This window comes from Daktulosphaira vitifoliae, unplaced genomic scaffold, assembly GCF_025091365.1.
Source record: "Daktulosphaira vitifoliae isolate Bord-2020 unplaced genomic scaffold, ASM2509136v1 Scaffold_1, whole genome shotgun sequence".
Taxonomy (NCBI): domain Eukaryota; kingdom Metazoa; phylum Arthropoda; class Insecta; order Hemiptera; family Phylloxeridae; genus Daktulosphaira; species Daktulosphaira vitifoliae.
This window is the reverse complement of record NW_026099572.1, coordinates 42,485,149-42,497,429: the sequence shown is the minus strand read 5'-3', so window position 1 is coordinate 42,497,429 and position 12,281 is coordinate 42,485,149. Positions and strand designations below refer to the sequence as shown.

At 28.7% G+C, this 12,281-nt stretch overlaps 2 protein-coding genes and 1 long non-coding RNA gene across 3 annotated transcripts in view; all 3 read left to right on the top strand.

The window, feature by feature from the left end:
* The first annotated feature begins 1,374 nt into the window (after positions 1-1,374).
* LOC126900847 (uncharacterized) lies at positions 1,375-4,607 on the top strand. The gene is made up of 2 exons (XR_007702924.1): positions 1,375-1,491; positions 4,572-4,607. It is a non-coding gene; the product is annotated as an uncharacterized LOC126900847 (long non-coding RNA).
* A 2,604-nt stretch (positions 4,608-7,211) lies between these two features.
* On the top strand, positions 7,212-9,127 carry LOC126900812 (uncharacterized). Its single transcript, XM_050676775.1, has 2 exons — positions 7,212-7,562; positions 8,244-9,127. The coding sequence occupies exons 1-2, from the start codon at positions 7,223-7,225 to the stop codon at positions 8,417-8,419; spliced, it is 516 nt and encodes a 171-aa protein (XP_050532732.1). The 5' UTR covers positions 7,212-7,222; the 3' UTR covers positions 8,420-9,127.
* A 323-nt stretch (positions 9,128-9,450) lies between these two features.
* LOC126893624 (uncharacterized) overlaps positions 9,451-12,281 on the top strand; it is a 9,981-nt gene continuing 7,150 nt past the window's right edge. The window contains exons 1-2 of the mRNA XM_050664002.1: positions 9,451-9,692; positions 11,592-12,239. Coding sequence (XP_050519959.1) covers positions 9,451-9,692; positions 11,592-12,239 — 890 coding nt within the window. The remainder of the gene's footprint in view (positions 9,693-11,591; positions 12,240-12,281) is intronic.

Genomic DNA, 12,281 nt, shown 5'->3' with positions numbered 1-12,281 from the left:
TCGCTTATTGTCTAGTGCACATTCTCATCTTAGAAAACGATACTGTGGGGCGATCTTTTACACTTGAAAACACTTAATTATTAATTGTAATAATGAAGGTAAAAAACATTTTTAATTAAATACAATTATTCGATAAAATAAATAAATTGATTATGAACTATTATTTAAAATATATTTATACATTTTTTCATTTAATATGATAGAATATTTTTCGTGGGGGTTATACGGAATTTGGGAAGGTAGTTAATTTTATGTAAAAAGTATTATTTTTTTATCTTATCCATAGAAGAAAACTGTTTTAATGACATCATTATATTGAGTATATGTATTAGTTAGTACATTGACACCAGAGTGCGAAGTCCAACGAGTGTCACACGGCCGATGATGAGTCTTCTTCCTGTTGTCAAAACGACAACGTCAAAGATGTACGCCACCGGCTCCGGATGTCACAAGACTGGACTTGACTAACCGACGCCATCATCGCTGCTAACTTTTAGACACCCGAGGATCATGTCGGATTCGTGTCGTCGACGCCAGTGAAAGTGACGCGATTACATGCAAAGATTATTATTAATTGTGTACATCTTTTCGGGTTTTTTATTTTAATAACCTGTTGTTGTTCATTAATAAACGGTTATCTACCCTCAAAACCAGTTTCTACTTCATCATTGCGACGTAAGTCGTGTCAACATGCAATTTAAGTGTTACTACAATACATGATAAGCATCGTGCACGTGTAATATAGAGTAGTCATTCCATATTTTTCCCTTATAAGAGTGTCAACATTATTACTTTATAAAGACAACATACATATTTAACTATCTTATAAAATTGAAAATGATTTATGGGTAACAACTTTTGGACCAATATTTTATAAGTTATTAACGTTTTTTTATTTACGTGAGACACATTATTATGTATCAAAATTATTTTGTTTCAACTTTTACTTCTTGATTTATGACAATAAAAATATTGAAAGTTGTAAGACCACTAATGTAAAATTTAATAATAGATTTTAAATTTACTCAAATTTAGAGGTACAAATATGGGGCATATTTTTTATAAGTTAAAATGTTTTAACTAATTTATTATTTTATATTCTTCAGGACATTTAATTTAATAAACATTATTTTTCATTTATTGAAACTATTTTATAATTAAAGTATTAATTATATCTGCTGTAAATTGGGTTGTCCGCAATATAAATATTATAAATAATGTATAGCTGTAGTATTTATTGTACATTATAGCTGATAATTAGTATTTATCAATAATACTTTATAGATATTTGTACAAGGTCTTTAAAAAGTATATTTCTGTTTATTGCTATAAAAATTTGTTCAAAGTTATTTAAAATAATAACATTATTTATTTTTTTGTTATACCAGTGATCCATAATGCTCATTTATATAATTTAAATATTTCAAATATATAATCCTATGAACTGCTGATCATGAAGACGCTTTCCGTATGTAAGAATTACCAAGAAAAGTAATAAAAAACAAAATAATAATTAAAATTAATTTTTAAAAAATGAGCAAATTTGACATGCTTTATATATTAAAATTAACATGCTTATACAATGTAATAAATAATATTATTTAAATACAATAATTAATTAACTAATATAAATATTTTACAATATTTAATAAATCAAATACATTTTTTAAAATTTAAACTCTTGAATGTAGATGTTTTAAATTAGTAAGAAGTTTTAATTTTTCTGTCAATTATACTTTATAGCAGCACACTAAGATGATCCCTTAAAATAATATAATTTGCTATTAAATTTCGAAAGACAAATTATCAAGAGTTATAATTATAATCTGATATTCATAGTAAAAAATAAAAATACCATGTAGTTTTTTATCAGCATAATTAAACAATTTAGATTTTTTCATGCATAATAAATTTTCTTCATCCCATAAAAAAAAAACAATTGTTTTTACGGCTTATAGTTTTGTCATGGGGATCTGACACACATATTTTAAGAATTATGCTAATGAGAATTTATAACTAACTATATTTCATATTTGATATCACAATATTAAATCATCTAATATCTAAAAAAAAAACAGCTTTAATATCAAGTGAAGTAGTTATTAATACTCGTACCGTCCATCACTGGCCTAGCAAAAAACCGTTTTTGACTCTCTAACAAGTGAAAGAGGACCACCACACTCTGTAGCTTGTTAAATTTTTTTGTTATGATAAATCTTCTTGTTTCTCGCATTAATCCAAACTATTTGGAATCAGCTACGATAACCATCAGTAATAGTGATGTTATTATGATATCTATGCACTTGATTGAGAAATGTGAAACCAAAATACTTCTGAATTCCACAATTCTCTAGCTTTAAGGTAACCTTTGACACGAGATGTTAAACTTGTTGGTTTTAAATTTATACAACCATGCAGTTATTCTGAATAATTAAATCCAACTCAAGCATTTCTCTAGTAATGATCTGTCATGCTGTACTGTTAATACTAGCATAATAGTCTTTACTTTGGGTATACTTAATGCTACAAAATTTGTTGTTGGCCATGACTGTACTAGTACTTGAATCCAATGTGGATTTTATCACTACAACGAACAGTTGATATTCAAGTGTATTTAAACTGTTGTATAAATGACTTCATTGTTTCTGTATGTCTGATGATACTGCAGTATCCCCATTGATTTTTAAGTGCCTGCAGTTGTTATAAGAGTATTTTTCCTTTGGTTAAATAACCCAATGAGTCATATACCTTATGTAAATTTGATAATAATGGACGCGTTGTCATGAAATCTGGAGATGTCAAAGTACTGGGTTTAAGTCTAAAAATGTCTTTGTTAGGTTGCCAAATTAAACCCAATGTAATGATAGTATCATCTTCAAATAAATATAGAGCATAATTATCATCAGTAGATACTGATAGTGTTGACATAAGTTATGTAAAATTTGAACGAAAGAATATATGCTTTTATGGTTATGTGATGAATTCGAAACCGAATTAATATGTTGAACAATCCAGGTTTTACGTTAGGTCCTCGCAGTAAAATAGCATTTAATGACAAACCAGTTGTCGTTGTTACTAAACCATCAAACACCACTGTTGTGTTAGTTGTCAAACTATCTTCTTTGATAATAGCATGATGAGGTAAATATTGTCCACTTTGACTATTTTTACCATTTCCATATTTCAATATATTCTTTCATAAAATTGTGATATTTTTTGCTTAATTCAGAATTTGTTGACAATTTTACTTCTAAATTACAAAACCTACGTTCTGCCATAGTCTTTGATGAACCAAGGTCTTTAGGATGCTGCTTAAATTGAAAAAAAACTTCACACCTCCCTAAATAATCAATTTTAAATGTATCTTGAAAGTATTGCTCAGCTTCATACTTCAATTCACTTAAACAGAGAAATGTTGTTTTAGGACAATAAACGTACATGAGACTGAATTATAAGAGTTTTGTTCTCATACCGTTCGATTAATGAACCGTTCTTATATGCTGCTTCATAATTGTAGTCTGTAGTTAGTATATTTTTTACTACCTCCATGGCTACACCACTTAAATACGTCTTAAGGTAATGGAACTTCTGTATATTTGATAATGTCTCATTTTTATGGAACATGGCTCATAAGAGTCTTTAAATTCTAACCAGTCCTGTCAGTTACCATCGAATTTAGGGACTGTTATAGGTGGCAATTTTATTGATTCAATATAAGTTGATATTCTGACTAGTTACTGACAGTTATCTTTTACATTTTTTCTTCAACTCCATAATTGCAGCTCTAGTGTCTTAAATTAATTTTTTAAGCTCCAATTTTTTTCTATATCTAACTGCTGTCTCATCATTATCAATTTCTTTTAACTCATCAAGTATTGCAAGAAACTCCTTTAACAAACCTACAACTTAATCTGATCTTGTGTCAATTTGATCCAAAGTGCTGGATTTTGGAAAAATGTATTATAAACCTTTTAATTGCCTTTATTTCAATTACAAATATTTCTTTTTGTCTTTTTAAAAATCGATACTGCCTAAAATCTACAATTGCTGGCACTTGATTCAACTTTGGAGAAGTCATGTTTTTACTTTACTTACAAACTAGATTGACTACACAAATTAATTCTTTTATTTTAATTGAAATGAAATTACAACAAAAACAAATTTAATTAAAAAAAAAATACAACTGGCCTTTGATGTCTAATTAATAAAATATTTAAATAATGTGCTCAACAACTGTGTAGCTAAAGCTTTACAAATAAAATTATGCAAAATGCTTATCTCACAGGAAAAAATTATTTAAATCTTACATGGGATAAAATTATTTTTTTTAGAATAAGGTAATCTTAACTAACTTAAACTAAAACAATAAAATAACAAATCTTAATTATGATGCAATACAATATAATTTTTTACCCCAATAATTACTAGAATATTATTGCTGATATTCTAATTTTTTTATTTATAAATGGATACGACTGGACCAAAAATAATGTTTCTTTGAATTAAAAAAAAAAAAAAAAATGAATTATAACAAATTATCATTAATTAAATAAAGTTATTCGTATTCTTAGAGTGCACATTGTTAAATATCGAGAGGTATTTTTTTTATGAAGAAGAAAGTAAATGAATTATTTTCAAAATTTTGAATTAGATATAAAAATGAAAATTCAGCAAAATTTTTAGTTGTCTAACGCTGTTGAAAAATTGCGAAGATTTTGTCATTATTACATTTGCGCGGATCCTCGTAAGTCTTAATATCGGCCTTGAATTAATTTCCCTAAAATCAACGCACAAATTAAAAGAACTATATTTATTTTAGAGGATGACGTGAATGATAACAATGGTAATATAAGTTTAACAAATCAGTATGCATTAAACATTATTTATTAATTTATAAAGTTAAAAAAAAAATTAATGACATAAAATTTATAGAGTTGTCCACGACATTTTGACAACTTTAATAACTTTTGATTAAGCGAATATTTTACTTTTTTTTAAAAATAAATTTTAGATTTGGATTATGTTAATAACATGTTTTTATTATTTGTCTCTAATAAGAAAATTGATATTAACCTATCAGAATTTTCATAAGAAAGAGCTAAAAAATGCTATTTTAAAATTTAAAAAAAAATGTATTATTATTATATTTTAATTAGAAAAAAAATAATAAACATACATTTAATATGATCAAAAGCTATAAAAATTATATTAAAAAAGGAACTCAAAAATATGCTGAATAAAAAATTACTAGATTTGTAAAAATATCGTGAAACGTTTTTATTTATATTATATTAAAATATATAATTTTATATAAAAATAACTTTACTGAAATAACAAATCCAGAAGGGATTAAAGCGGATACAGTAGTTAGTATTAGATTTACAGTAGTGTAAATCTTTCCAACCATAGTAATATATGGGCGAGTATCCTGGTAAAGTGTAAAATAGGACTACGTTAATTTTTTTTCCAAAATTGGAGGAATTTTGTAATAATTCCCCCCCCCCCCGAATTACTATATAATTAAAAATAAATCATACCACAATATTCTCCGCAAAATTCTCATACAAATTGAGTGGTCACTCGATTTTTTGTAACTTTTGTGCCCTCCCCTGAATTTGGGTTTAAAGTTGGAAAAAAATTTCACATTTGTGTGACTCATCAATTTGTATTGTAATTTTACAGGGAGTCCTGTGATGTAGTTTATTTTTAGTCACGTTATCATTATTGTGAGAATTATTATAATAAAATACAAACAGCACATCCTCCGCTTCTTGAGACTGATGAATTAACAAATAATATTTATTGCCCAATTGGCAATAGTTCAAATTATTATAAAAACCCAAAAGACCTGTCCATCTTGGTCAGTCGACTTCAGTGCCTAGCGTCATTCATTAGTCTCAGTACTGGGTTGTCGCTGTCCGGCTTACTTCTTAAAGTTAAGTCTTTGTTTTTTCCTTTTTAACCTATCTACTCTCTTCCACAACATTTCAGAACATTTATTAAAAATAGTACTGATATATTATTTCCACTGTATCAATTATTAAAAAAGGATAATTTGTTTGTGTGGAATAAAAAGTGTGATGATGCTTTTAAGGAAATAAAAAACTTTTTAACTTCTGCTCCTATTTTAATGCATTTCAATCCCAATTATAAGATTAGTTTAGCATGTGATGCTAGTTCCTATGGTGTAGGTGGTGTAATTTCACATATTTTACCTAATAATGAAGAGAGACCTATAGCATATACCTTTAGAACTTTAAATGTTGCTAAACTGAAATACTCTCAAATTTATAAGGAAGCGTTAGCTAATGTTTTTTGTGTAAAAAAATTTCATCAATATTTGTTTGGTAGACATTTTATTTTAAAAAGTGACAATAAACCTCTTACTCATATTTTTCATGAAAACAAATGTCTACCACAAGTGGCTGCGAATAGACTACAAAGGTATGCCTTATTTTTAGCAAATTATAATTATAGTATTAAGTATGTTAAATCAACAGAAAATTCAAGTGCGGATGCTTTATCTAGATTAGCTATTAAGAATACAAATCATAATGAAATTGATACCCCAACTATTCACTTTATCAATAGTTATTTTCAAGGTATAAACAAGGTTTTAATTCAAAAAGAAACTGAATCTAATGAAATTTTAAAAGAAATTAAGCAATATGTTTTAATGGGTTGGCCAAAAAATAAAATCAAAGAGGAACTGGTTAGGCCATACTACTTACATAAAAATGAATTAACCATTGTTAAAAACTGTATTTTTCTTGGACATAAATTGGTTGTGCCAAAAAGATTACAACAAATTTTTTTGAGGGAACTTCATAGTACTCATTTTGGTATTGTTAAACTTAAAACAATGGCTAGGAATTATTTTTGGCGGCCACAATTAAATAAAAACATTGAGGAATTAATAGTTTCTTGTAATACGTGTAGTAAATTTAGGAAAGAGCCGGGCAAGTCCCCTTTGCAAGTGTGGGAGTATCCTAGCGTTTCAGGTAAAAAGGTACATGCTGATTTTTTAGAATTAAATAAAATTATGTTTATTCTAATAATTGATCAATATTCGAAATGGTCAGAAGTCACAAAAATGTCATCTACTACTTCTTCCCATACAATAAATATTTTAAGGGAATATTTCGCTCGTTATGGTATTAGTAAAACCTTAGTCACTGATAATGGGCCACAATGGATCTCAGATGAATTTCAGACATTCATTATGAATAATTCTATTAAACACATATTGACTCCTCCTTATCACCCGCAGAGTAACAGGGCAGCGGAAAATATGGTTGGTATTTTCAAGGACAAAATAAAAAAAATTTTAGATAATGAAAATAATGTCATACAGGCATCATGTAAATTTTTATTAGATTACAGAAACACTGTTCATTGTACCACTGGCAAAAGTCCAGCTGAATTACACTTAAATAGAAAATTAAAAAATAAATTTGATCTAATTTTAAATCAATTCAATAATAAAACAAAAATGATTATTCAGGAAAACGTGAAAGATAAGGTCAGACTAAGTCAGGAATATCAGAAAAACAATTATAAAGGTAACAGAAAAACAAATTTTAAAATAGGAGATAGGGTATTAGCTAGAAATTATGGTAAAGGACAGAAATGGTTGGAAGGAAAAATAAAAAATAAATTAGGAAAAGTTATTTTTCTAGTGGATACGAAAATTGGTAAAATGAAAAGACATGTGGATCAATTACTTAAACAAAAAAGTGAGATGAGGGAGGAAAAGGTAAAGGAAACTGATAATTTAGGAAGTGAAAAAGAAAGTAAACTAAGAAGATCAAAAAGAACTATAAAAAAAACCCATAAAATTGTTAATGGCATAAATATTGTATTTCTTATTTGTTGTATTGTTAACTTACAAATATTGTTAACTTATTAAATTTTGTTAAATTTCATAAGTGTTGTTAGTTTCATAAATATTGTATTTTTTTTTTGTTGTACTGTTAAGTTTATAAGTAGTGATCTTAAAGGATATATATTTTTAATTTTAGTGGGGAAGGATGTGATGTTTTATGTTGGTATCACTACTAATTGAATGATACGTTGTAATACTTGTAATTGTTGATAAGAGAAAGAATTGAATGTTCGAGTGTTTTAACGTGTGTATCATGCCTTAATAAAGAAATGTTAATAATTAAATAATGTGTTAATTTGTGTTTACTAATAATAAATAATAGAATAATAAAGAACACAAAACTATATTCCTAATTTAGCAGATGAAACTGCAAGTCTACGCTCTTTACTTAAAAAAGATACAACTTGGCTTTGGGATGAAAATTATGAAACTATTTTTAAAAAGCAATGGATTCGGGAAAAGATCTTCATATTGCTTTATTACAATACAGAAATACTCCAAAAGGTAAATTGTGTTCTCCAGCACAACTGTTAATGTCTAGAAATCTAAGAACTAAAATTCCTGTCACTAATTCTTTTCTAAAACCTAAACTTGTTAACACTGAGGTATATAAAAATTTAATTTTTAATAAGGATCTCAATACTACAGTGAATAGACAGTCTGAGATTAATAGGTATGGTAGAAAAATCGTAAAACCTAAGAGATATTTGTAGTATTTGTACTATCATTTAATTAATTATTTAAATTGTTATTATATCTTACTATTGTATATATTATAATTGTTGTATTTGTATACTTGATTGTTTATAACAGATTTAAAAAAAAAAAAAAAGAGCATGTTACATAACTGGTCAGACTGTTATCATTGTTGATAATATACACTTTGTGTCTTGTGTAACTCATATATACTGTCTTATGTATAACTATTATTAATTGTAATATCATGTCTAATTAATATAATATAATTACTTTTTCATTTGTTCACATTTTATTATAGTCTAAATAAACAATATTATAACATTACCCTTATTGCCTTCCTATAACAACAGCCTTTCGACACCCACAGATAACCCGGAGTGTTAGCTGAGCACGGTGACTGCTGTACGACAACACGCACGTGAATACCTAGACAGCAGGCACCACATCCTCATCTTCATCTTCGTACACATTACATTCCACTTCCCACTTATTGTGTTACGACAAAGTGGCGCCCATCAAAGGTAACGTTTATATATTACGTTAGGGTTGTTGTTATAGTATAAGAAAAATTATTATTAAACCAACTTATCCAACACTTGATGGCCAAAGAAGAAAACATTAAATCACTCATCGAGCTTAATCCAACACCGCCAGAATAAAACGAACGTTTATCTTACAAGGCAGGTTGGGCACATAAGCTGAATACAGACGAAGCCATATTTGAACTAAACAAAAGAAAACTAACCACTACCGGCACTCTAGAGCAAAAGAAAAACCGGTTGGTTAGGTATATAAAAGGTCAGTGGTTGCCGGAAGATTTCTTTGTAGATCTTAACGAGTCTTTTACCGTATTACACACCAAAAACATGGCTAGTGATGACAACAAGAATCGTAGAGAGCCATTCTTTAAGCCAGGTCAGTTTAGGAGAGAAATCCGCGAAAGCATAGACCTGTTTTTTAAACGATACAAGAGAGCCAGCATTATAAATGAATGGACCGATGAAGAAAAAGTTCAATTTTTACCAGCCTTTTTGGAAGGTACGGCTTTACAATTCTTTGAAAATCTAGAAGACAACATCGTCAGTCAAATCAGGTGGGAAGATTTGGGGTATAAAATAAGGTTGGAATTTGCAAAAAAACAATAGACGCAGACTTACATTCACCAATATTTATATAAAGCAATAAAGACATTTACTTCTGTACCGATAAAGATGAAGAAATAATTTATAAGTGTTGTTAAGCGCTAACATTTACACGGCTAAATTAACAAATACCAGTCTTATAAAAAAACTCATAACACTGTGATATAATTCACGAGAGCGAATTTATTTCCCCTGTCATTGAACAAAATATTATTCTAAACACGTCAATCCAAGTAACAGAAATAAACATAAACTTAATATTACTAAATAACGTCAGCGAAGTATTATCAAAAAACAAAATTCTCACACTCGACATAATAAACAATCTTTCAACACTTAAGATTAACCATATGGATAAGATAAACTTTACAAAATTATTGAGCACTTAGAAGCAAGTAAAAACTTTGATGACACTAAAAGTACCGTGATAATTGTAATAAAAGTGGCATTTTGCATTTTTATAGTATTGGCAATAATGTCGATTATATTATATAAAAAAATTAAGCAAAACACGTCACCCCCCAGGCCACCAGTTAGATGGTCCGTCAACCGGAGAAGAGCGAAAAAGACTGCCTAAGCGCTTTTTTATTTATGATTTCACTCTCTGTCCCACATTACCTTTTGTCTCTCTTCCTACTCCCCTTTATTTACTGCACATGCCACATCAGCATCAGTTCATACTATACACGGTTCTCATCGTCTAAAATGCATTACGACATCAACCTCACAGTTAGTACTTAAATGCCAACCTAATCCGACATGGAATCGATTGAAAAATGGACCGAAAACTTGTTGAGATCTCCCATCCAACTCTTAAATTATACACCGCCCCACATCGAAAACTTTGACGATGATAATGGAGAATGATATCTCTGGGATAATGGAGAAATTGACTGGTCAAAGTACGAAAAAAGTTTAAACCTCAGAGCATTAAAACTGTTTGATGATGATGCAAAGATGTACACAACTTAGTATGACGATAATAAAATTAATAAATACTTCACGCTTATTAAAAACGCTCATAAAAATATCTCCGTGTTCGATATATTTTTCTATCAAGCAATTGCTACTGGAGCAGATAAAAGGATACGAAGATGGACCAAAAACATACATATTTTTAGAGCGGACAGAGTGCTAAAACCAATACACAATATAAATCACTGGAAGCTAATCGTAATAGAACCTGTGACATCAATTACGCTTAATGGCAGCTTCAATGAACTTGACGACATCTGCCTATCTTCATTTCACCAGTACGTCCAACAAGAACACATAAGATCAACGGAAAAGATCACATGAATAACATGATCATTTTTGTATTATTAATTACGCTGTAATGAGGAATTAGGATTCGATTGCAAAGAGGAAGTCTGAAAAATGGCTACAGGGAAGGCTTAGGAGTGCAAATTACCTACTCCTGGAACGTGGAGGTAGTGTCGAAAAATGACGATACGAAACTAATCCGAGGCCCACAAAATACGGTTTTACCACGTGTATGATACATTTTCGTACTTAAGTCACTTTACTATATATATAATTAAGTGATTATTATATATGTATACTGTTTGATAAGGTTATCATATATATACATGTACACAGCAAGTAGCACACCATACATTATTAATATATAGTTGTGGAAATACATATAATAAATATTGTTTCTGTTTTTAATAAATGTTGTATTTATTTTATTAATTAAAATATCATCAACGAAACATGGCGCAGTCATAGGATTTGACTTCAACTGAGGAGAAATATAAATATTATCGATTAAATCGGATAAAAACAATGGCCTCAGTAAAACTGCCAAAATTAAATTTTGGTACTGCGGAGTCGTTATATAATGAATTTAATAATTTCAAAAGACAATTTTTTAATTATCTCGATGCTAATGAACTTAATAAGAAGAATGAAAAAGTGAAAGTAGCTCACTTGAAAAGTGGCTTGGATGAAGAAGCTTATTCAGTAGTTGAAGCGTTTGACTTGAAACAGGAGACTGTTCAATCAATATTTGATGAGCTTCAAAAGTATGTTGAGCCAAAAAAAAGTATTATAGCTGAACAGTTTAAATTCTTTAAACGACAACAAGCTGAAGGAGAACCTTTTGACAAGTTCTTCATTGAACTTAAAAAAATGGCTAAAAAGTGTGAATTTGGTGATCAAGAAGATAATATTTTAAAAGTAAGAGTTGTCCTTGTAGTATGTGGTTTAAAATTACAAGAAAGGTTGCTGAGAACACCTGACACGACTCTTGATAAAATAGTTGATCATTGTAGAGCAACTGAAACAGCAATGCTAAATCAAGTAATGATGAACAAAGATGATTATAAGTCTGTTGACCTAGTAAAATGCAAAAATGAAAAATTGAAGAACCTTAATTATTCGACTAAGAACAAAACGTTCAAATGTGCTTATGAACAACAAAATGAACAATCAACAAGTAATCAGATCAAGCAACTACAAAAAGCAAAAGAATATGATTGTAAAAAATGTGGTTACAAACATGGGGCAAGGCAGTGCCCAGCATTTAACAAGAAATGCATTAATTGTGGTGT